The sequence below is a fragment of the Pecten maximus genome, chromosome 2 (genome assembly GCF_902652985.1).
Source record: "Pecten maximus chromosome 2, xPecMax1.1, whole genome shotgun sequence".
In the NCBI taxonomy this organism is placed as follows: domain Eukaryota; kingdom Metazoa; phylum Mollusca; class Bivalvia; order Pectinida; family Pectinidae; genus Pecten; species Pecten maximus.
Genome location: NC_047016.1, coordinates 10,379,383 through 10,406,344, shown reverse-complemented (window position 1 = coordinate 10,406,344; position 26,962 = coordinate 10,379,383). Strand labels below are relative to the sequence as shown.

Genomic DNA, 26,962 nt, shown 5'->3' with positions numbered 1-26,962 from the left:
CGCTGCAGTAAGTTATCTACATACAAAGGATGGAAACGGAAAACAAGATATTGGATTCATTCTTGGCAAGGCTAAGGTAGCCCCCCTCCATGGCCATACGATACCGAGACTGGAATTGTGTGCTGCAGTATTGGCCGTGGACATAGCAGAGACAGTATCAGACCACTTACATATCCCTCTTGAGAAATTTCGATTCCACACCGATAGCAAAGTTGTACTTGGTTACATATACAACAAAACAAGGAGGTTTTATACATATGTAGCCAATAGGGTAGAACGCATTGTACACGTGACGGACGCAGATCAATGGTCGTATGTGCAAACAGATAGAAATCCAGCAGATGAAGGGACAAGATCAGTACCCGCCCAGGCTATTCAAGACAGCATGTGGCTCAATGGACCTACTCGTCTTACTACGATTAATGATATGACATCAGAGCATGTGTTTGATCTGCATGAACCAGAAGATGACAAAGAGGTAAGGCCCCAGGTTCAAAGTCTAAAGACAGACGTCAAACAGTCACCACTTGGTTCTCATCGCTTTGCAAGATTTTCTACTTGGAGGACCCTTATCAGGGCTATTATGACACTGACGCATGTGGCACAGTCCATTGTCAGCAAGTCCGAGTGTAGGGGTTGGCATATTTGCAGTAAGGACAGAAGTGTTGCTGCTTACCACAAGGCCGAACAATTCGTGGTGAAGGAGGTGCAAAAAGAGGCATATCCGGAAGAACTAAACAGTCTCGAACGCGATCAACTTCTTCCAAACGGAAGTTCGATTCTGTCACTGAACGCATTTTTGGATCAGGATGGAATTCTACGAGTAGGCGGACGCCTAAATCAAAGCCATGTTCAACAGAATGAAATGAATCCAATCATCATCCCTGGGAAGCATCATGTCGCATTACTTCTCGTGAGACTATTTCATGAACAGGTTAAACACCAAGGGCGAAATTTCACAGAAGGAGCCGTGAGGACAGCCGGATATTGGATAACGGGCTGTAAGCGCTTGGTATCAACGGTCTTGCATGCGTGCGTGAAATGTCGTAAACTTCGAGGGAAATTGGAGCACCAATTGATGGCAGACATACCTTCCGACCGACTTCAACCTGGCCCACCATTCACCAACGTCGGTGTGGACACTTTCGGTCCATGGCAGATTGTTAGCAGGCGTACTCGTGGTGGTTCAGCCCAAGCAAAACGCTGGGCAATTATGTTCACATGCCTCACCACCAGGGCTATCCACATAGAGGTGGTAGAAGAATTGAGTTCGTCGTCTTTTATTAATGCCTTCAGAAGGTTTACCGCTGTGAGGGGCCATGTAAAACAGATCCGATCAGATCGTGGCACTAATTTCATTGGCGCGGTGGATGATCTGCAGATTAACGCCTTTAAGGTTGAGGAAGAAGCAGTGAAGACATTCCTATACGACCGCGGAACTACCTGGCTTTTCAACCCACCGCACGCATCACATATGGGCGGGGCTTGGGAAAGGATGATAGGTGTCTCACGTCGCGTTCTTGAGTCAATGCTGACAACAGTGATGGACACTAATTTGACTCACGAAGTACTAGTTACCTTCCTAGCTGAGGTTTGCGCGATCGTTAACGCCAGGCCACTAGTACCCGTGTCTTCAGATCCGGAGGATCCATTTCCAATCAGTCCGGCTACACTTCTGACACAGAAACCAGACTCCATCATCGAACCATTTGTGCCTCTTGATAATTCTAGTTTGCACAAGGCGCAGTGGAAAAGAGTGAAGGTTCTAGCCGACACATTTTGGAAGCGCTGGAGAGCCCAATACCTCCATACTCTACAACCTCGACGGAAATGGAATGACAAGCGCAAGAATATCGCGATAGGGGATATTGTGCTACTTAGGGACAAGGAGGTATCAAGGAACAACTGGCCATTGGGTTATGTCGCAAGGGTCTTCCCAAGCAATGACGGTTTAGTTCGAACGGCAGAGGTCAAGATTACTTCCGGACAAGGAAAGCCTGTGTTATATGTACGACCGATCAACGAACTGATCTTACTTCTTGGAGACAACAAAGGCTGAATGTGACATAGAAAGTGTATTATGTGGTACTCGGTAGTGTTGTCTAGTGACATCAGGCGAGGAGTGTGCCGCCGCGGCTTCCGTAGTAGTCTCGCGATTATCTCCCTTTGAAGAACTCTCAATATTGACAATGTTGTTTACTACGGTTGATGCATACTTCGTGTAAAGAAAAAGATGTTGTATGTAACTTGCAGCCACCACGGTGTAAGTACTTTCAGTTATCAGAACTTATATAAGTAATATAAGTGGTTTTTGTTCATTTGTGGCTGTTATTTCTTACAAAGTACGATTATTTCAACAGTTGTGAAACCTCTGCGCTCGTACCACGTGGTGTCACTATACGATGTGCAGACGGAGCTATGACTGTCAGTTGTGAACTTTTAATAACAATGCTGCTATTTGAATTGAAGATTTATTGATGCCAATCATTGTTGAACATTGAAACTACGACAGTTATTAAGATTTATGGAATTTTCGTGGTCGAAGGAATCGTCAGTTTGTCAAAATTTTCAATGTATGGAAGCTCATAGTTACCATATAACTGACAATGCTAAAATTGCTATACATGTAAATTCAATTTTTTACGCGTATTCTTACGTTTCTTTGTTTCTGTTTATTACAGACTTTTACCATTTTTCAACACCTTTCAACACCAAAACACTACAACTATATGTAAAACAAACTAGTTGGAAATAAAGGATGTTGTACGAGGTAAACTGGCTGTACATTGTTTATGGGACAGCACACATACTATGAATACATTCATACAGTCATACTATGAATAAATTCATACAGTCATACTGTGAATACATTCATACAGTCATACTATGAATACATTCATACAGTCATACTGTGAATACATTCATACAGTCATACTATGAATACTTGTTTGTTTGTTTGTTTTTGTTTAACGTCCTATTAACAGCCAGGGTCATTTAAGGACGTGCCAGGTTTTGGAGGTGGAGGAAAGCCGGAGTACCCGGAGAAAAACCACCAGCCTACGGTCAGTACCTGGCAACTGCCCCACGTAGGTTTCGAACTCGCAACCCAGAGGTGGAGGGCTAGTGTTAAAGTGTCGGGACACCTTAACCACTCGGCCACCGCGGCCCTACTATGAAACATTCATACAGTCATACTATATCTTTGTAAAATAAACTCAACTAGAAAGTGTCTGTAAGACATGAATGCCATTCTCATGTGAACAGAACTTGGTGCTATGATATACTACGATATAGATGTGAATCAATTCTGTTGAGGGATTCTCGAGGTATCCCGTTGATTCAGAATGGAAAAGGACACATTGTGTCCTATTCTGAATGTGTCAAATGTGACCTTTGACCCTATAATTTACATTTGTTAATGACTGATAATGAAAGATTACAATGAATTATTGCATCAGTTTATGTTAAACAATAAGTTACTAAAGCATATCCGATCATCTTCCTATCATTAATCAAATATTTTACCTGTCCTTTGTGAGAAAGAAGTTATTGAGAAGAGTAAAGACATCCATGACTGTTTCAAGGACAACAGTTGCTGTGCTTGGGATAACTTGAAGCTTTTCATTGTCCACTACGGCCCGGATGTACTTAAGTGAACGGTAAACTTTGTTGACCTCCTCTTGCAATTTGTCCGAGTCCTGAAACATACAAGTGATGTAAAGATATAATTAAAATTTATTTCACCGCATTATCATTAGGGATTATTCATACAAGAAAATTAAAACTAAAGAATGTTTATAAAAGTATTCCGCTCCTGCTTTACTGGAAACAATAAATCCAAAGTTTGGACTTAAAAAAAACGTTACATACAAAATAGTTTAGAATATCACTCTGATTACTAAATAAATCCATAAACTCCATAACAGCCAATATGTGAAGGCTCAGACAGACCTCAAAGATAAAATATCAGCATGGTTAAACAATTGTTGACTGAGAAATGTTTACACAAATAGTATAGGAAAGATCGATGTACACTGAGTAAATGCTATTAACCTCTGTTCCATCAATACCTTAGTAGGAGCTAGGGTACTGCATATTTATTAAATAGCTCTCACAAATTATATGACACAGGAAGTAAAGAATAATGTTTTCTCCGAGAAGATTCACACCTAAATGTGTTGTTACTGAATCAACAAAATCTCCCTTTCTGTTTATCAACACAGAAAATAAATATTGCATTTGGCCAGATAGTATTTGAGTAATGTAAACATTTTAACAGCCATCAATAATAAGTGTCAGTAAGTTTCGAAGGGGAGCTAACTCTCACCATACATAATGCATGTACACATGTACATGTGATCATGAGGTTTAAAATAAACTTTAGTCCTATGTTGATTCTTTGCAATGTTTGAATTATTATTATCTAGTATGAATATAATTTTTGCAAGCAATTTCACTGATATATTTGTAGGAATAGGGAGTGTTGTACCTAGTGTCACTATTATTATCTACTAAATGTTGAGTTGTATCTTTCCAACTAGAGTTTCCTGATAATACTACAGCTATATCAGTGCATTGACTTGGTGCAGGTTGTGAATAGTGTGCATATAATGATCATCTTCCATCTTAAGTAAGCTGTTGGACCCATCATCTGTCTGACATTAGCTGTATATGCTTCCATGTACGAAACTAACTGATAAATAAAATGTATTTTACAGAAATGTGTTTGACAGACTAGTAATCTGGAGGTAGCGCTGGGTGATACTGAGGTACCCTTTATCAGCACTACATCAGTCTTCTGTTCACTGACAAGGTACAGGTCTACTACAGACCATGAATGTAGATATCATAACACTTTATTATAAGTGCATAAACATAATAAAGCTGTGAACTGTGAGAAAACCAATGATTCAAAACATCTAGATAAACATGTTTAAAATAACCAAAAGCAATATTTTTGTTTATTTGCTTAGTTAGCATCCTGTGAACAGCCAAGTTCCTTTTGAGGTTGAGTCTCAATGTAGTAGCTGGTAACTACCTCCCTGAACAACATACATGGCTGGCAATTGGAGTAAAGTGTCATCTAGAACAAGGGTAGAGTATAAAGTCAAAACACAGTATGGTCTACGATTTCTCAGCTTACCATGAAACACAAATAGTCAAAGGAAAGAACTATACAACTCAGATCTCCACCTAAGGTAGCATTGTCCATTGTTCTATAAACTCAGATCTCCACCTAAGGTAGCATTGTCCATTGTTCTATATAACTCAGATGTCCACCTAAGGTAGCATTGTCCATTGTTCTATACAACTCAGATCTCCACCTAAGGTAGCATTGTCCATTGTTCTACATAACTCAGATCTCCACCTAAGGTAGCATTGTCCATTGTTCTATATAACTCAGATCTCCACCTAAGGTAGCATTGTCCATTGTTCTACACAACTCAGATCTCCACCTAAGGTAGCATCGTCCATTGTTCTACACAACTCAGATCTCCACCTAAGGTAGCATTGTCCATTGTTCTATACAACTCAGATCTCCACCTAAGGTAGCATTGTCCATTGTTCTATATAACTCAGATCTCCACCTAAGGTAGCATTGTCCATTGTTCTATACAACTCAGATCTCCACCTAAGGTAGCATTGTCCATTGTTCTATACAACTCAGATCTCCACCTAAGGTAGCATTGTCCATTGTTCTACATAACTCAGATCTCCACCTAAGGTAGCATTGTCCATTGTTCTATATAACTCAGATCTCCACCTAAGGTAGCATTGTCCATTGTTCTATACAACTCAGATCTCCACCTAAGGTAGCATTGTCCATTGTTCTACACAACTCAGATCTCCACCTAAGGTAGCATTGTCCATTGTTCTATACAACTCAGATCTTCACCTAAGGTAGCATCGTCCATTGTTCTACACAACTCAGATCTCCACCTAAGGTAGCATTGTCCATTGTTCTATACAACTCAGATCTCCACCTAAGGTAGCATCGTCCATTGTTCTACACAACTCAGATCTCCACCTAAGGTAGCATTGTCCATTGTTCTATATAACTCAGATCTCCACCTAAGGTAGCATTGTCCATTGTTCTATACAACTCAGATCTCCACCTAAGGTAGCATTGTCCATTGTTCTATACAACTCAGATCTCCACCTAAGGTAGCATTGTCCATTGTTCTACATAACTCAGATCTCCACCTAAGGTAGCATTGTCCATTGTTCTATACAACTCAGATCTCCACCTAAGGTAGCATTGTCCATTGTTCTATACAACTCAGATCTCCACCTAAGGTAGCATTGTCCATTGTTCTATACAACTCAGATCTCCACCTAAGGTAGCATTGTCCATTGTTCTATACAACTCAGATGTCCACCTAAGGTAGCATTGTCCATTGTTCTATACAACTCAGATCTCCACCTAAGGTAGCATTGTCCATTGTTCTATCATGGTCCTATCTGTATATTCTACCATTGCACCAGTATTTCTCACATGAAATTTGGCAAATGCTGGTTACAAAGTTAAAGTGGGTGTGATACCCGATTTTTATACACAAAACTCTATATATTGGCAACTCTTGGTTCCACAATATGTGAGATATACCTCAAACTAAACAATCGTAAACATATTCAAAATGCTTAGTTGGACAATTGCAACTAATCGAAATTCAAGTTTGGTTCAGAAGATTGTGATATTAAATCATCCAATATGAACGAGAGAGGTCATATAATAGTTCGTTTAGCAGAGAAGATGATAACAAAAGTGAGTGAGAGTTATCGCATGATGGGGAATGGAGGATAATATTACCAATGTTATCACATGATGGGGAATGGAGGATAACAGAACCAATGTTATCACATGATGGGGAATGGAGGATAGCATTACCAATGTTATCACATGATGGGGAATGGAGGATAACAGAACCAATGTTATCACATGATGGGGAATGGAGGATAGCATTACCAATGTTATCACATGATGGGGAATGGAGGATAACATTACCAATGTTATCACATGATGGGGAATGGAGGATAGCATTACCAATGTTATCAAATGATGGGGAATGGAGGATAGCATTACCAATGTTATCACATGATGGGGAATGGAGGATAACATTACCAATGTTATCACATGATGGGGAATGGAGGATAACATTACCAATGTTATCGCATGATGGGGAATGGAGGATAACATTACCAATGTTATCGCATGATGGGGAATGGAGGATAACATTACCAATGTTATCGCATGATGGGGAATGGAGGATAACATTACCAATGTTATCGCATGATGGGGAATGGAGGATAACATTACCAATGTTATCACATGATGGGGAATGGAGGATAACATTACCAATGTTATCGCATGATGGGGAATGGAGGATAACATTACCAATGTTATCACATGATGTGGAATGGAGGATAGCATTACCAATGTTATCACATGATGGGGAATGGAGGATAACATTACCAATGTTATCGCATGATGGGGAATGGAGGATAACAGAACCAATGTTATCACATGATGGGGAATGGAGGATAACAGTACCAATGCTATCACATGATGGGGAATGGAGGATAACAGAACCAATGTTATCACATGATGGGGAATGGAGGATAACAGTACCAATGCTATCACATGATGGGGAATGGAGGATAACAGAACCAATGTTATCACATGATGGGGAATGGAGGATAACATTACCAATGTTATCACATGATGGGGAATGGAGGATAACATTACCAATGTTATCGCATGATGGGGAATGGAGGATAACAGAACCAATGTTATCACATGATGGGGAATGGAGGATAACAGTACCAATGTTATCACATGATGGGGAAAGGAGGATAACAGAACCAATGTTATCACATGATGGGGAATGGAGGATAACAGAACCAATGTTATCACATGATGGGGAATGGAGGATAACAGAACCAATGTTATCACATGATGGGGAATGGAGGATAACAGTACCAATGTTATCACATGATGGGGAATGGAGGTTAACAGTACCAATGTTATCACATGATGGGGAATGGAGGACGACATTACCAATGTTATCACATGATGGGGAATGGAGGACGACATTACCAATGTTATCACATGATGGGGAATGGAGGATAACATTACCAATGTTATCGCATGATGGGGAATGGAGGATAACATTACCAATGTTATCACATGATGGGGAATGGAGGATAACAGAACCAATGTTATCGCATGATGGGGAATGGAGGATAATATTACCAATGTTATCACATGATGGGGAATGGAGGATAACATTACCAATGTTATCACATGATGGGGAATGGAGGATAACATTACCAATGTTATCACATGATGGGGAATGGAGGATAACAGAACCAATGTTATCACATGATGGGGAATGTAGGATAACAGTACCAATGTTATCACATGATGGGGAATGTAGGATAACATTACCAATGTTATCACATGATGGGGAATGTAGGATAGCATTACCAATGTTATCACATGATGGGGAATGGAGGATAACATTACCAATGTTATCACATGATGGGGAATGTAGGATAACAGTACCAATGTTATCGCATGATGGGGAATGGAGGATGACATTACCAATGTTATCACATGATCGGGAATGGAGGTTAACAGTACCAATGTTATCACATGATGGGGAATGGAGGATAACAGAACCAATGTTATCACATGATGGGGAATGGAGGATAGCATTACCAATGTTATCACATGATGGGGAATGGAGGATAACAGAACCAATGTTATCACATGATGGGGAATGGAGGATAGCAGAACCAATGTTATCACATGATGGGGAATGGAGGATAACAGAACCAATGTTATCACATGATGGGGAATGGAGGATAACAGAACCAATGTTATCACATGATGGGGAATGGAGGATAACAGAACCAATGTTATCACATGATGGGGAATGGAGGACGACATTACCAATGTTATCAAATGATGGGGAATGGAGGATAACATTACCAATGTTATCGCATGATGGGGAATGGAGGATAGCATTACCAATGTTATCAAATGATGGGGAATGGAGGATAACATTACAAATGTTATCACATGATGGGGAATGGAGGATAGCATTACCAATGTTATCACATGATGGGGAATGGAGGATAACAGTACCAATGTTATCACATGATGGGGAATGGAGGATAACAGTACCAATGTTATCACATGATGGGGAATGGAGGATAACATTACCAATGTTATCACATGATGGGGAATGGAGGATAGCATTACCAATGTTATCACATGATGGGGAATGGAGGATAACATTACCAATGTTATCACATGATGGGGAATGGAGGATAGCATTACCAATGTTATCAAATGATGGAAGATAACATTACCAATGTTATCGCATGATGGGGAATGTAGGATAACAGTACCAATGTTATCACATGATGGGGAATGGAGGACGACATTACCAGTATTATCACATGATGGGGAATGATTATAGATAATATTTGAGGGCAGCATGGTATGATTGTAAACTTACATTGTAATAACACATACATATAGCTTAGCTATGAGGAGGATTTCTGTAGAATGCAGCATTATGATTTAGTATGATGTACATTGTGGCTTGTGTTATGAGGCAGATACTTTACTGTCTGGTCTGTAAGGCTGTATCTAATCATATATATATATACATGACAGTAGTGTATGTAATATCCATCCACAAGATGTTTGTGTGCAGATCTATGTATACATTGGCATGTATCAGGTAGTATAAACCATTAAACATTCTCAATCTAAATAATCACATATCAACTTCTCAAAGGTTAAAAAACTACCATACAAGTAAAACTAATACATTTTTTTATTTCCTTCCAGATCTATTACCAGTTCAACTGACGAGACAACTCATCGAACACGTCACTCGTAAGATTTCCATAAAGACTCTAATTCCATTTATCTTGTGGAATCCTAGCATTGACACCCTTTCCCCCCTGACACTATGTGAAATGTGAAATAAATTACCAATCAGTTATAAAAATTGAAAATGAAGAAGCATACGTGGCACCTGACACTATGTACAGCCTATATGTTCCTGTTAGTTTCAAAGCACTCAAATGAAAGCTATCTGGAGCACATCTTTTGCCATCAATTATGTATGTAATGCAACACACATGTTCTTATCTTAAAATACCCTACTAATCTACACATTTTCCTTTATTTTTGTTTGTGGTTTGCTGGGTTTTATACCAATACATGATCTCCAAATCAAATTCACCTAAGTGCTTGTTTCTGAGGCCAACTTGAAAGAACACCTCACTCTACTCAAAACATATCAAGGAATTTGATCAATACTTTTGCAAAGATAAATTCTCATGAGTCAAGTTTTGGAATTAAACTACTTCTTACTTAGATGGGATACTTCAAATGTCCAGCATTAAACTAGAAACTGCTTGGATAAATACTTTAATTATCAGATTTGTTTTTCTATATAGATTGTTACAAATTTCAAATGAATTTCATTTAATTTTAATAGTTAATTGCTCACTACCAGGCAGACCTAAATCAGCTTAAACGAGAAGCTCTTTGCAGCGACAGGGAATGTTCAATATTCAAACCCTATATTTAAATAATTAGTGATGCATTCCTTTGCATCTAAATAATTCAATGTTAAACAGTTATAACTTGATCCAGATTTTTCTAATAACTTGAAAAATCTGGACCTTTGATCTTGATGTCATTTTAACTTGTGAAATTGGAATCTTACAAAAATTCTGAAGGTCGGGGATAAAAGGTATAGAATAGATATTTAGAGACATCCACAGTCATAAGTCTTGGCAAGGTATGTCACCAAGGCAAGCATAGGCATCTGGTTTTACAATGAAGAAAATCAGTGAGCTCCTTAGGGGCAAGTGCTACATTACTGAGTAATACCTTAGCATTTGTCCAGGTGGCTTCTATGGAGGATGACAGCCATGGTTTTTTGTTGCTCGGCTGTTGGGGGCTGATGGAGTTATGATGACAGACAGATAGATGTTGTGTAGAGATGGTAGGTTATTAGTAACACATGTTCCAGTCAGCACCAGACAGTACCAGCTGGCCCATGTACTGTTGTGTCTACACATAAGTCTCTTCCTTATTTCACCCATTGTTTTTCTTCTTTATTGCAGGAAAGGAACAGACAGAGGAGATTGGTAGAGAAAGCATACCACATGTCAAAACCAAAGTATCATTGGCAAATTTTTAAAAATCTGTTTTGACCTCATCTATTTATTGGGGCCAATCTGTAAAATAAGGACAGCTAAACATCATGTAATGACACTTTGGGGAAGGGGGACAACTCTGTATGTAATAGTATACGAAGAAAACAACAAAGCAACAGAAAATGATACCGCAGGGAAGGGGGGACAACTCTGTATGTAATAGTATATTAATACAACCAAGCCACAGGTAATGGCACTGCTGGGAAGGGGGACAACTCTGTATGTATTAGTATACTGCCACACCTTACCAAGCAACAGGAAATGACACTGCTTGGAAGGGAGATAACTCTGTAGGTAATAGTATACTGAGACAACCAAACGACAGGTAATGACACTGCTGGTAAGGGGTGGGGGGATAACTCTGTATGTAATAGTATATTAACACAACCAAGCAAAAGGTTAATGTGGTCAACCTCGGTATCAAGACCACCCCACTATCTAGACCACTTTCACTCAATCTCCCTAGTGGTCTTAATAGAGAGGTTTCACTGTAATAAATAGAAAGTGTTAGTTATGAAACATATTCTTGGAAAATATCACTGTTTTATATCTTTTTCGCCTAGTGATTTTTAATATATTATAGTCGCTTTATGGAAGAAAAGTGGGAAATTAATAGCAGATAACTATTGGTGAAGTAGGGAAACTCTAGGAAATTCAAACAGTAATGAAGAAAATCCTGAGTAATAGGGACATAGTATGGTTGAGGAAGAAAACTCTGGGGAAAACTATATGTAGACCAGTACAAAGATAACGAGGAAACAGGTAAGGAAGTGAAAGGTAGGGGAAGTTAACAAGTTTACCAATAGTCATTTTCTGCTCAGTATCCTTCATGAATAGGTTACAAATGTTTCTATTTTCTGAATTCAACACATTGATATGCTTTCAGACAAAAAGTATTTCCACTTCCTCATTTCCCTGGCAGGGATTCTTTTGACCTAAATCAATAACATCACTGAAGCTCTTATGGTGTGGTAAATATGACACATTTTGTTGGTAACAGCCAAGGCTGTTATATTGTTGGTGTAGAACTCCATATATATGTTTAATAGTTACATGTACTAGAAACCAGATTTTTATATCCCTGACACTCAGGCTTTACATGCCCTAAATACCAATCAAAGTATTTTGTGAGCCATCAGTATTAGAGACTATTTACAGCTCCCATCTCTTATTCTAGCTTTAAAAGCATATATACACACCCCAATGTATATACAGATCATGATGCCGTGGAGATAATGGCATCCGATTCAATTTGGCTCTTTTCTCCCGGCTACTCAGCTCAAAGTTAGCCTACTCTGCCATGTAACAGATCAATAGCCCCTCCCCATCACACAGGACGACTCTACAGCATCTGAACCAGAAAGCTGCTTAATAAAATGTGTACCCCTCCCATTCACACAGGACTCTACAGCATCTGAACCAGGAATGTCCGCGTCCATATTTAAGTCTGCAGATAATGCAATATAAGGAACTCTTGCATGTAGAAATAACATTCAGACAAAATAACATGCAATATTTTGATGACAAGGTCATAATTTACAAACTACGACTGAAAACCATACAGTTGTATACACCGTTTTGTTTATATTACCATCACACATGTAATTTATGGAAGTACAACTTCCGCAGACAACAGTCATATGTTTTAGATAATCTGTTTGTTGCAGTACTTGAACCTTTCATTGATTTGTTCTCCAATACAATGTCACAAATAAATGGTACATAGTGGACATATTTCCCTCAATCTGGTTTTGGGCAACAAAATAATAAAAAGAGAGTTTCCTATACAAAAAAAAAAAAAAAAAAAAGGCATCGCGGAACGATACTAATCCCCTCCCAGCATACCCTGACGATGAACGTCAATTATGAATTGAACAGGCTGACACAAGTGGAATGTGATTTGTTTTTTAACAACAAATTGATACTCGAATGCATTTGTATTTGTATTTGAACTCCTGGTGTGGAAGAAAAGATGTGAACATAAATGGTGACATCAATGAAAGTGATATTATGTAGCTATATATAGCACTGAGACAATTTATCAAACAATTCATCAGGACTCCATGCTGTCCATATGCCATCATTGTGCTGAGCAGTTTTTCAAGTAATGTCAAAAACTGATATAAAAATGAAAATTTTGCATTTCAGTGGTTGTTTAAAATAATCTACAATAGCTTACTAACCCAACTTTGTATACTGCACACTCCATTTTCATATCCTCTGTAGAAAAACTTGATGTAAGTTAATTTTTCCACAAAGAGGAATAACTCTGTGAAAACCGAAGTGTGAAAACTGAAGTAAAAGTTACGGTTCTTGGATGTTGCATTTTGATATCCTCTGTAGCAATACTTGATGTAAGAAAATATGTGAGCAAGTAACATTTTTCACAAAGAGGAATAACTCTGTGAAAACAAAAGCAAGAGCTACGGTTCTTGCATACTGCACTCTGCCTCGATGTGATCTTGATGTGTATGAAGTTTGATGAAATTATCATGCATGGTTTCAAAGTTATGCTCCGGACAAGGTAAATATATATATTTTTATAAAGGTGAATAACTCTGTTAAAACGGAAGCAAGAGTTACGGTTCTTGCATAATGCACTCTGCCTTGATGTGGTCTTGTTGTGTATCAAGTTTGATGAAACATCATGCATGGTTTAAAAGTTATGCTCCGGACAAATATATTATGTACGGCGGGCACATCCCTATATCCCAGGGGATAAAAATCTCTGAAAATTCATGATCATTTGTATCTCAACACATGGAAATAGTACCTTGATTCAGACAACGGTCTCCGACTATCCATCATGTATCAGAAACATGCACTTTTAAATCAGTTCATAAGTAATATAGCTAATCCTCCGAGATCCAGCAATGCAGGTCTTCCCAATTAACTAGGCTGGTCTGATCTTATACAACTGAACAAATTGTAAGAAGATGACAGCAGTGGAAATTTAGCCAATTAAACCTGCATGTGTTAAGGGATTTCAAAGCTGTAAAGACTTCCTTTGGCTTCTGCTGACATGGCACTTTTGTAAACATAACTGTACCACAGTCTATCATCAGTCAGAGGTTGTGAAGTTGAGAAAGTAAAGCTTATTATAAATATGCCGAAAAGTACTGAAATGTTTTCAAAGCTGTTTCAATTTTGGCAATAATTTTCAATATCAACAAAAGCTATTTTATATATATTTATATGAAGTATTCCATTACCGTGCTAATACATTACACAAATATATGTTGTACATAAATTTCCATTCCTATTGATAGGATGTTATGCTTCCTGGAGAGAAAAAATCCTCACTCATTTTACCATCTAAAATACTCAAAGATCTCTAGATATGTTATGTGGGTCATGTTATCCTCTTAAAGCCAATATAATCCTGTTTGAGGTCATAAAAATGCCTCAAGTCTTAATTAAAGATAAAGATAGAAAGTTCTCATGACACCATTTTTGTATAAAGTGTACTGAGAAGTCCAATCAATGTATTTTTTTTCAATAAAAAAGAATAGAAGATAAACAATGTTTTTCTTTATCAATCAGTGATCAGTTTTTTGTTAATCTGCTTGACCTTTGACCTCAGTTTTATTCTTCATTACTGACCACAAATGACGTCATACTTGATCAATATCGATTCCCGAGTTGAATGATGTCATACTAGCCAGTAAAGCCCTCAGATTGAATTGATCTGCAATGATTTGAGGGTCTTGTATGATGTCATCCTATTGAGAAAGACTTGAGCATTATCAGCAATTCTGACTGTATCAGGTGCCCTTGTAAAATTATTAATAGTCAGCACACAGTAAGATCAATACCATCATTATTGCCTGTGTTTTGCCGATGGCTTCAAGAGTAAAGATGGTGGGGCAGGACCATTAATCAACATTGTTGAATACTTTACTTCATTCCTATATGAAAATGATGACTGGATAGAATTTGTTCTCAAACCAAGAAAAGGAGTTTGCAGTATAATGGAAATTTACACAATTCTTCCATAAATGGCTGCAATTTCTCCCTGTATACCAATCGTACACAGTGCTGACCAATTACTGCCTGTTACAGGGTCTATGTGATACAGACAACTGTCGCCTACACAAAAATACACCAACAAAACACGATATCTGAAACTTCAGCTCATTGGCATGCTTTATAGATCCTTTAACATATCATACAAAACAACTTATCCAAAAAATACCTCACATTTCTTATTTTAGTACATGAGTTGTGGTTTCCTTTATTTTATTTAGTACACATGATGTAGGTGCATGTTTGTGGTGGCCCAAATACATTGTACTGGAGGCTTTTGTCGTTTTAATGGTCTTTTGTACATACTTTTTCATACAAAATGTTACCAATTACTATCATTCTCAAAAGTACATAGGTATATAAAGGCTAGAGGTTCTTCAGAGGAGTTTTGACAAGTATGGTGTTCAGTTCAAGAACACTCAAAATGTTTCATAAATGAATATGATTTTTTATTATTTTAAGATTCTATCATGTGATTTGGAACTGATTATAACTGTCCTGTTCTCTTGGTAACCAGCAAGGCCAGGTACAATATAAAACAGTAAAATACATTTTCAGACAAATATAGTTAAAAGTGACAGGATAATTATAATGTATAAGCTTGAATTGTGGGATATAACCATATGCATACCTTTATCAGGTATATTTTGGGCACACCTAATTTTTGCGAATTTTGCAACCATATCAGGATCCAAAAAGATTATAAATTCCAAAATTTGCCAATTTTGTGCATGTCAAGGTTCCATTTTCTATTTGATCTTCAATATATGTTTAATGGAGCCATTTTTAAACATGTTTAATCTTTGAAAACGATTGGAGCTATTGATTGTGCAAAAGTACCATCATCTGACTGAAAATTAACAGACATTGTAATCAATTGATTTAAACAAGAATTTCAAGCTTGTACATTGTGACTTCCTGTAGAAATTTTAATCTGAATAGTACAATTTTGTAATTTTGGCAAAAACTGCACCATGCTAAATATTACATGATATATAAGGTATGTTGAAAGAGACAGAAGGCATTATGCCGGGTCATTTTTTTATTAAAACAAAGATTGTAGAGATTTTTATTTTGACAGATGACAGATTTTGTTGGTTATGTTAAGACAGATTGCAAAGATAGTGTGGATTGTAGGCTTTGAGGGTAACGAATGGATGCATATTCTTGAGATTTTGAGCTATTAAACTGAAACACAGATGAACAAGATTTGGAAGGTTATTTCAAACACAAAACATCATACTGCTGAAATTTTGAGGGTTATTTTGACACAGACCAATCGAGGTTTTGAGGGTTATTTTGACACAGACCCATTGAGGTTTTGAGGGTTATTTTGACACAGACCCATCAAGGTTTTGAGGGATATTTTGATACAGAAAGAGAAGCCAGTAGAAGCAATGTGTAGACTATTTATGGAATCCTGGCCTATGAGTAATTCATTAAAGGGTGTTCTGTCAAAATGTGTTTTATGTCACACTAATTTGGTTGATTAGAATGGTGGTTCTGATGAACACATAAATCTTGTCAGCACTGTAGAGCAACAGACTGTCATTGAGAGGAGGTACTGCTTACGCCTCACCTCCACAAAACCAATCCAACCTCTACTTCACATAAGGGTGGAGGTTGAACTACACAAAGGTCACCAAGTGCATATTATACAGCATTTCTTGTAAATGATGACGACTTCTTCCTCCTTTATTTTTAAAACCAGATTTACCACTGTAAATTGTCAGCAGTGCAGTACCCATGTCCGGGAAAGGAAGCATTTTACTGTAACATCAGTGACTGTGGTATAAACTTATCACCAGACTCTGAATACTTTCCTGTGAGATAACAGGAAAGGCTCCAGGCTGGGGGAGTAGGATTTCTCACGAGGGGGATACAATCTCTGATGAAGGGTGTCTGTAGGTGTGAGATTACTGATGTGGAGTGGGGGAGGGGTGTCAGGTTTTCTGGAGCCCCCAGTGTGACACCCTCATCAATACACACAGATCTCCCTTTAACACCACTCTTATCAGCCATCAAACCTGTACTTGGCTTTTAATGACCATGGGGTCCCCATGATGGAAAACTTGATGCTTGTCAATTAAACATTTCTGTAGCTCCTTTGGATACAAAGACCCAATATGTAAACCCCATGTACCTAAATCATTGTAGTTAAACATTATATATCTGCCAGGAAACATCACTTTTTTTTTTATTATCACCAGGGTACATCCTGCTTTCATTTTATTGATCAACATCCCATCCCATTTACCAAACAGTTTATCTTCTTCTATCGACATCTAAAAAGTTTAATCCCCAACATAATTAAAGTCATAGGGTCTACAATATTAATGTGAAAATTATATGTTCAGTTTTCAGGGAAACGACTCTCAAGTTGAATATAAATGAATTGAAAAATACCTTATATTGTTTTGTTTTCACTTCCATAATCATAATTAAATTGATCTTGATAATTGCTTTCTGCTGACTCATTACAATCCTTACCAATTTTCAACATACAAAAATTGCATTTCACATGTAACATTCAAGGTAAAAGAGACTTTCACACACTATACATCTATAGTTAAAGCAATCAAAATGGACAATGGTTTTGTGTATATATCTCAGATCCTAATGCCTTAAATACAAATCAACAGTTTATGAGTCGAAGGTCTAATGAATTGAAAACAAAATTTAATAACTTAAATGATTGGCAGCTTAACAATGATAAAATGACTTCTATGGGAGGTAGCCGGAGTACATGAAGAACACCCATGTGGTCGGCCAGGTGACCCCATCCATACCTTTTCATGTACGATTGGGGACTTAAATGAACCCTATCCACCTAGGTGAAAGGCAAGTGTGTTACCACTGTGACCAGTGCTATAGACATACAGATTGCATAGTCTATTATAAGTGAAACAATAAAATATTTTCCCTAACTAGGGATATCTAACAATAAAGATATAGTTTAGCATCCAGTAAACACATCTTAGTCAATATTTTAAAAACCAAATAGGTACTTAAGAGAAAAAGAAAAAAAAATATGAAGTCACACTGACATAATCCTGACCATGACTCACATGATGTTCATGTAGTGCCAGGAAAGAGAAACTTATTGTTTCCTACACATATTGTGTATAATGGGGTTAATCACGAGCTGTGCTATTACAATATCTTACAACATCTACCGCATGGCACACATTCCACAGTATGTATTGAACTCAGGCCAAGCTCCATCACACATTATGTATTTATGTAAAGTGGGGGCTTATTGTAGGAAAAGGGTACAACAATCACCGATTACACCACTACTTGTTGGTCATACACATTCTCCTCCAATGAAACTTATTGAATGAAACAAATACTTCAATTACTGTCTGTAAATATGAGCAAACCAACAAGGAAGAAATAGCAGCAACATGGTCCCAACCTGTTTGTAATACAGCATTAAACATCAAAGATAGCCATGAGGTCTAAAGAGGATATAAAGCTAAAATGGCAGAAGGTTCTAGATCATATATAATTATAAGTCTATGCTCCAATGTTTTACACTTTTGACATGTTGAATTCTGCCCTTGAGTCTATAGTCTATACCAGACTGGTCAAACACATCCCTGCATGTATTTGAGATAGTTTTAATGTGAACAAAATAAACAAACTTAAGTACTTAAGGTGGACAAGCTTATAATTAATTAATCGATACAAAATTTTTGCTTATAATGAGGTAAGTCTAAATCCCCAAATTTGACTAAACTTATTTATTTTGAAATCCTATAACAAATTTAAGATGTAATAAACTTTTATCTAGTCCTTTGGAATCTATTATATAAACAAGGTCAAGGTCACAATGGTCAAATGAGAGAGCAGTGCATTCTGACAGTGTGTGGTAAAGGTATACAGAAACTTTCATAATGATATCTTAAATCTTTTAAAAGTTATCACCTGGACAAAAATCAATAGTAAGTTGCACTTATTTGACCTTTGACCTTAAGGTTCAAGGACATCACTCAGTGTCTGAGGATATCATGCGATGTCCAGGGCTATCACCCTTCATTCAATTTCTTAAAACTTCCAATGATTATCTTTGGTCTAATAACCTCATTTCAATCAAGACATAATTTTAAGGTTCCACAATCATTTCTCTTCAGGTCTCCCATTAAACTGGCCACCAGACCCTAATTTCTTTTTGTTAAGAATTACCAAGCTAAATTCTAATACTAGTTTATCTGCCCCTCGTTTCAAACTCTAGAATCCTAGGGACCAAAATGATAAAGCTCAATTATATCTATAATTTCAATATTCTAGAGACAGGGGCCAGTCTAGTCTCCCATCATCAATACACGATCTGACTACTACACAACAAGTCACTGACTACTACACAACAAGTCACTGACTACTACACAACAAGTCACTGACTACTACACAACAAGTCAAACATGTTTCAGAGTGATTAAAATCAAACACTGCAGTTTTCACAAGTCTGATGGTAAAGATTAAATAATGATAATACATCAATAATAATTAAAATGTTTTGATATTGTTGTGAAGAAGTTTGAATCAGAATGTCTATGCCATGAATAAATATGTACTAGTGTTTTTGTTTTTTTTAATGAAACCTTCCAAGCATTTCATGTTCAACAGGTTAACTTTGATATGATCAAAGTTCTCGAACACTTACTTCTCTCAGTGTAGATTAGTGCTAATGATGAGATGAGTAAAAAGGCTGATCTGGTCTGTTTTTGAGAGTGTATCTAGGTAGAATTAGGCCAGAGATACCACAGGAATTCCCATTCAGACCATGTGGAATGAAGTTAGCATAAAGAGAGTTCAAATAAATTACTAGACAACATAATTGTTTGGTATTTCCAGATAAAAAGGATTGGCATTTTCACAGAAATTAATTCCAGTTTCTGATCTGGGCTTTTTTCACATTATACAGGGAATGGTGTCAAATAATATAATTACAAATCAAAACAATTAAACTGTTACAAGTGGTACAAGATTTTTATGTAAGGCAGCAAGATATCAATACAGCTTTAAATAGTAAGTACTAGCATTGTACCTAAGCAAGTTTTATATCTATACAAACTTTAAAGCTACATAAGAATCAATAGATTTAGAAAATCTACAGAAAAAAGTGGGGAAAAAAACAGCATATTAATATAAGGCTCCAGAATATATGACAAAACTGGTAATCAATATATGTGTATACCTTAACTTCTTCAATATGCCCTTTCTTTTTCTTCTTGTCGAGAGTACTGGCTTTGTCGGAGGGATGCTTTCCCTTTTTACCTGTGTGAGTATGCATCACTGTTGCGGTGACAGCCAACTGATGTGTCCCCACCAACCAAAAAAAATCATTCAATTCCTTATATACGAAACAGGCTGCATCTCTTTACGTTTCCAGAATGCTATAAGATCGGTATCAATGAAATGATGTGCTTCCTCGTAATGACCCAAATGGTAGTTAGAATTAAAGGGCCATTTGCTTTAAATCCAATGAAAACACAGGTTAACTGATAACATTCTGTCAGCACAGGTGTGATGTGATGGAGATCAACACAACTACAGGTATAGTGTCCTCTGTAGACTTCACAATTACAATAGAGGAGACAATATTCCTATAATACACTGTTTATAACACACTTCCAACGCCATAAACAGTTCTTACACACATATATCTATCAATGCAGGAGAAGCCAACTCAACACAAAATCCTGAAGTTTGTCTGTGTGGATGGAGAGATGTGGTCCTCCAGTAAGGATATAAAGGAAGAATAAGAATCCTGTGTCATCTGTCAGCAGTGTTAGTCCTAAGTACATGTGTATGTGGGGAGACCAGGATGAATCAGGCCCTGTATTATTCAGCAGCACAAATCGCCTGGCATTTGCATCAGAAGGCCTGTAGGATGGCTGAACAGTAATCAGAGGGAGAGGTGCACTATCTCTACCACTGGAGGCTCCCACGGGCAAACCACATACAAATTGTATCTTTTTATTCTTATTGGATTCTGGCTACATATTATGTATGAATCTTTACCTACCTCTGGCGCCCCACAGGGAAGACATAAATATTTACTTGTTTTTAATATGACCTCAGGCAATGGTGTGTATTACCATAGTGATGTCAAACGCTGCTGGGTAATCTTTTCCAATATAACATTATGTCAATAAACAGTTTTCTATTGAGGCCATTAAAGGGGAGATTATAAAGGTTTTCCTGGTCATCATCTTGTAATGTATATATATATATGCAGTAATGTATTTCAAAGGGCATATTGAAGTGTGGCATTTCTAGTTTTCTCTCAAGTGTATATATGTATATACCACAGGGAAATTACATAAAGGGCACAAAATACACAGTGTATATTTTGATCTTCTTTTATAATATGATAACAGTGAATTATAAAGCGGATACATGTAACATTTTACAATACTAACGTATGCCAAACTAGAGAAACAGACACAAGAACCTCAATACAATTACATTTGTCAACATTTCCTTTTTTATAACTTAATTAACTAGATTCAATTAACAGATAGCCAAAATTTGTCTGTGGTGAGCCAATTACAGGTCTATAATGGTGAAAGAAAGAAGTTGGGATTGGGAAGGAGAGGTGGACCATCAAGAGATCAATGATTTCAGGGAACTGTGAGCATGCTTTTGAGACATGTTGCATGTATATAGAGTGGCTTGTAGAGGCTCCACAAGGGGAATTTTAACTTCATCCTGGAATGGTGTGATGGGGAAACTACTGCCATTAACCGAAGGTTTCCAGAAGTTAATTATAAATCATAGAAGTTAATTATAAATCATAGAAGTTAATTATAAATCATAAGAGTCTAATAGATGATCGTTTTAATTTTCCAAAACAATAATATTCTCAATCATGAACAAGTACCTATTTTACCAGATATAAGCCTATGCTTTATGACAAGCCCACCCCCTATTTTTTCACATTTTCTCTGCATAGGCCCATATTCAGGAATAAGCCCATCCCCCACTTTCGAATGTCTGATCAACAATGGAAGAAATGAAACAGAAAATATTTTGTGAAAGCAATTACTTTTTGTAAAGAACGATTGTTTTTCCGATTAAAACAATCTTTTCTATGAAAACTTTTTACCCAATGAAACGATGAAAATCTTTTTTTTTTTCCCGATGAAAACAATCTTTTCAGAGTGATCATTGCTAATTTATTTCATTCTGGATAACATCTTAAACTTAAATTCATATTATGAACATTTGTCTTTATTAAAATGCCCAATGGTTAAAATAGGGTCCGAACATTACATATATTGACGGAGTTGATTTCAAATGGAGGCTACGATGAGAAAAGTACAAAGGAGATCAACACAGTTATTCCTATTTGATGATCCTAGTGTATTACTCTTTATCCAGCTATTCAACCCATAAAATAGACCAGAATTGAGTAATTTGTTATCATAATGATTCCATATGTTGACCTTCCAATATTGAACTCATTTGAGTTTGTGTCAGGTTAATGTTTTAGTCAGAATAAACAGTTTCCTCACAAGAGTTAAAGGAGTAACGACTAACTTACCTTTAAATTACTGTGGACTATAATAACATTCATTTGAGTAAAGATAAGTATTTTACTGCGTCCAATTAGAGTCAAATGGAAGCTTTATTTGACTCGTATGTCAGTCTATAAGGAATGGTTGGATATAGGAGGGAGTATTTAGTCAATCTTGAGAGTTAGGAAAGATTTTGTGTTTATAGAATCAAACGTATTAGAAGGAGAATGTGACTAATCCATATCTGTATGAGGGATATTTTTTTTAATGACCAGAATGTAAATTTGGAAGAATGCTTAGTCAAATGAGTCAGGGCTTATATATATGTACTTATATGAGCTGAGTCATTTGATTCATCCGAGTTCAATTGCATGCTAAGAGTATTTGTGTTGTGTAACCAAATGGGTTGAGTGGTGTTGTATTACAGTTGGCCCGAGTCTGACAAAAGAAAATCACATATATGACGCAAAACTAGACTGGGCTTAAGTCTGGTGGCCAGGTAAATGATTAGAGCACAAACTAGACTGGGCTAAAGTCTGGTGGCCAGGTAAATGATTAGAGCACAAACTAGACTGGGCTTAAGTCTGGTGGCCAGGTAAATGATTAGAGCACAAACTAGACTGGGCTAAAGTCTGGTGGCCAGGTAAATGATTAGAGCACAAACTAGACTGGGCTAAAGTCTGGTGGCCAGGTAAATGATTAGAGCACAAACTAGACTGGGCTTAGTCTGGTTGCCAGGTAAATGATTAGAGCACAAACTAGACTGGGCTAAAGGCTGGTGGCCAGGTAAATGATTAGAGCACAAACTAGACTGGGCTAAAGTCTGGTGGCCAGGTAAATGATTAGAGCACAAACTAGACTGGGCTAAAGGCTGGTGGCCAGGTAAATGATTAGAGCACAAACTAGACTGGGCTAAAGTCTGGTGGACAGGTAAATGATTAGAGCACACACTAGACTGGGCTAAAGTCTGGTGGACAGGTAAATGATTAGAGCACACACTAGACTGGGCTAAAGGCTGGTGGCCAGGTAAATGATTAGAGCACAAACTAGACTGGGCTTAAGTCTGGTGGCCAGGTAAATGATTAGAGCACAAACTAGACTGGGCTAAAGTCTGGTGGCCAGGTAAATGATTAGAGCACAATAGACTGGGCTAAAGTCTGGTGGCCAGGTAAATGATTAGAGCGCAAACTAGACTGGGCTAAAGTCTGGTGGCCAGGTAAATGATTAGAGCACAAACTAGACTGGGCTAAAGTCTGGTGGCCAGGTAAATGATTAGAGCACAAACTAGACTGGGCTAAAGTCTGGTGGCCAGGTAAATGATTAGAGCACAAACTAGACTGGGCTAAAGTCTGGTGGCCAGGTAAATGATTAGAGGACAAACTAGACTGGGCTAAAGTCTGGTGGCCAGGTAAATGATTAGAGCACAAACTAGACTGGGCTAAAGTCTGGTGGCCAGGTAAATGATTAGAGCACAAACTAGACTGGGCTAAAGTCTGGTGGCCAGGTAAATGATTAGAGCACAAACTAGACTGGGCTAAAGTCTGGTGGCCAGGTAAATGATTAGAGGACAAACTAGACTGGGCTAAAGTCTGGTGGCCAGGTAAATGATTAGAGGACAAACTAGACTGGGCTTAAGTCTGGTGGCCAGGTAAATGATTAGAGCACAAACTAGACTGGGCTAAAGTCTGGTGGCCAGGTAAATGATTAGAGCACAAACTAGACTGGGCTTAAGTCTGGTGGCCAGGTAAATGATTAGAGCACAAACTAGACTGGGCTTAAGTCTGGTGGCCAGGTAAATGATTAGAGGACAAACTAGACTGGGCTAAAGTCTGGTGGCCAGGTAAATGATTAGAGGACAAACTAGACTGGGCTAAAGTCTGGTGGCCAGGTAAATGATTAGAGCACAAACTAGACTGGGCTAAAGTCTGGTGGCCAGGTAAATGATTAGAGCATAAACTAGAGTTTGGAGGTCCCAGGTTTGAGTCCCGGTCTGGTCATTTTCCTCTCCTGTTAATTTGGTGCTGAACTAAACATAGATGGAAGGTGGTATATAGAGTCATGCATGTCTTCAGGGTCAAAGACTTTGTTGAAAGAGGGAAGAATGTAGAGGAACTGGACTGGGTTGACCACCGGCGAGAACATTTTATATTCAAAGAGTTATCTAAAACAACTCTTCCTTTGATTGTTCTGTTTTTGTTATTTTTTTTTATATATATATATTGTATTATTCAATGGTCGAAGTATAATATGTGAGATATATAAAGGGAAGCATGATGGTTCTTCATTCAACCAAACATTAAAAAATATTGTCTGTTTTTATAGACTGAACAAACCGTTCAGCATTGCATATTTTTTACTGTTATTTCAGTCCATTGTTTCCCCGGTTCCTGGATTGTTTGTGCTCCATATCTCTGTCTCATTTCCGATGGAAGGCATTGCAGCTGGTACATAATGGTACACAAATCCTTGCTATTGATCAGAGCCTTGTAAACGTTTGCTTATGAACATATTGATCTTGAATTACAAACCTCTGTCTGATTGAGGCACTCACCAATAATTACCCTAAACAATGGCATGAGTAATATCAGTCCGCAGGGATAAACCCTTCTAGTATTACTCTGACAGGTTTATAGGTCTGCCTTGAAACATAATACAACCATCTATTTTCGTCTAGTGGCTTATTACAGATTTCTGATGACAAGATTTAGATTTTATTTCTGAGCTTTCTACTAGTATTCTAATATCACCTGTAATAGAATCGTTACATATAATGGAAAGTCCTGTTGGTCAAGCTTATAGATCTTCTCATGGATATACACCCGAAAATAGTATTCTGCAGCTTAGAGAAATTACATATATAAATCAATGTAACATTGGTATAGTTAATATTCATTGGAATATTGGACTAACAGGTCATAGAAAGGTGAACTCTAATGCAGAAGCAACTGATCTATGCATACAACATGCATATGTCACAATGACCTAATTTTACCAGGTCAACTGACAGACAAATCAAAGCAGCTTTACCTGATCAAAGAAAGATGATCACTGTTACAGATATGTTTCAACAAGCATACTGAGTATTGCTTGTCTCTTACCTGCCCCCTCTAAAAAAAGTATCAGTGACCCTGACCCAAAGACCCTGAAACTCACACTTTTTCAAGATATTTTGGTCCTTTATCGATTTGTGAAGTTTTGATCAAATCCCTAAAGGACTGAAGCCACTAGAGCCCTGACAAACTTGGGCATTACATACATACAAGCCCCCCTCCCTCCCCCCAAAAGCTATACTCTTACAAGAGGCCCAACGGGCCTGTATCGCTCACCTGACTCTACAGCAACTTTGAAGTTTATCTAGGTCATTTCTGCATATATTCGTGTCAATAAATTGTTTGTCCTTCATTCCAGCAAACTATCCGTCTAATAACAGGTCTTTGAATCTCTAGGCCTCTTTGTTATTGAGAAGAAGTTGTTTAAAGATTTAGCATATTTGACCCATGTGACCTTGAATGAAAGTCAAGGTCATTCATTGGAACAAACCTGGTAGCCCTTTAAACCAGCATGCTACAGGCCTAGGCCTACTATCAAGTCCCTGGACCTCTTGATTATTCATAAGAACTCGTTTGAAGATTTGACCCTTTTTGACCCATGTGACCTTGAATGAAGGTCAATGTCATTTATTTGAACACACTTGGTAGACTTTTAACCCAGCATGGTATAGGCCCAATATCAAGTCTCTGGGCCTTTCAGTTATAGAGAAGAAGTTGTTTAAAGGTTTTAGCCTATAAAGTATTTGACCCATGTGACCTTGAATGAAGGTCAAAGTCCTTTATTTGAACAAACTTGGTAGCCCTTCACCCCAGCATGCTACAGGCCTAATATCAAGTCCCTCCATGTGCCTCTTGGTCATTTAGAAGTTGTTTGAAGATTTTAGCATATTTGACCCATGTGAGCTTGAATGAAGGTCAAGGTTATACATTTGAACAAACTTGGTAGCCCTTTAAACCTTCGGGTGGGTGAGCTAATAAACCCTGACTAAACACAGCATTGTGTCTCTGTACAGAGACAAGAGAGAGGAGTTCTTCTCTTTTAAACCCCTGACTAAAACACAGCATTGCGTCCCTGTTCAGAGGCGAAATAGAGAGGAGTTGTTTCAATAA

General features: G+C 37.6%; 1 protein-coding gene across 4 annotated transcripts in view; it reads right to left on the bottom strand.

Annotated features, from left to right (window-relative positions):
• LOC117317021 (rap guanine nucleotide exchange factor 1-like) overlaps positions 1-26,962 on the bottom strand; it is a 113,191-nt gene that overhangs the window by 23,474 nt on the left and 62,755 nt on the right. For 3 of the 4 annotated variants that reach the window (XM_033871803.1, XM_033871812.1, XM_033871818.1), the window contains one exon: positions 3,526-3,698. In XM_033871803.1, the coding sequence (XP_033727694.1) occupies positions 3,526-3,698 (173 nt within the window). Of the gene's footprint in view, positions 1-3,525; positions 3,699-20,476; positions 21,203-26,962 lie in introns of those variants that run through there. The other variant, XM_033871825.1, reaches the window with a different exon arrangement.